Genomic DNA, 444 nt, shown 5'->3' on the forward strand with positions numbered 1-444 from the left:
AATGCCCCCCGCACCAGGAGTGATCTTTGGAAGCCCCCCCCGCCCACAGCGGGCCCGATCCCCGGCACTGCCCCCAGCCCTGCCCCAGGCGGCCGCGGCCAGAGCCGCCCGCTCCCCCCGCCCCAGCCCCAGCCCGGGCGGGACTCACAAATCCGTATCCTCGGGACTTGCCCGTCTGCCGGTCCGTGATGACCACGGCTTCCTCGATCTCGCCGAAGACCTCGAAGTACTTGCGCAGGCTGGCGTCCGTGGTGTGGTAGGGCAGCCCGCCCACGAAGATCTTGGTGTAGGTGGTGTCCTTCTGCGTCGTGTGCATGGTGGGGCCCGCCGGCAGCCCGCGCCCGGGGAGGGAGGGAAGGAAGGGAGGACGGGGGAGGCGTTCACACGCGGGGGGGAGTCGCTCCGGAGCAGCTCCCTCAGGCGGACACCTCCTCACTGCCTCTC

General features: G+C 71.4%; 1 protein-coding gene across 3 annotated transcripts in view; it reads right to left on the reverse strand.

Annotated features, from left to right (window-relative positions):
- RBM24 (RNA binding motif protein 24) overlaps positions 1-438 on the reverse strand; it is a 15,579-nt gene extending 15,141 nt beyond the window's left edge. For all 3 annotated transcript variants that reach the window (XR_001358649.2, XR_001358648.2, XM_006031548.3), the window contains exon 1: positions 149-438. Coding sequence is in view for 1 of the 3 variants with exons in the window: in XM_006031548.3 (XP_006031610.1) it covers positions 149-316 (168 nt within the window). In the remaining 2 variants the exon portion in view is untranslated. The remainder of the gene's footprint in view (positions 1-148) is intronic.
- Positions 439-444: the final 6 nt, after the last annotated feature.

The sequence above is a fragment of the Alligator sinensis genome, unplaced genomic scaffold, assembly GCF_000455745.1.
Source record: "Alligator sinensis unplaced genomic scaffold, ASM45574v1 scaffold743_1, whole genome shotgun sequence".
Classification (NCBI taxonomy): Eukaryota; Metazoa; Chordata; order Crocodylia; family Alligatoridae; genus Alligator; species Alligator sinensis.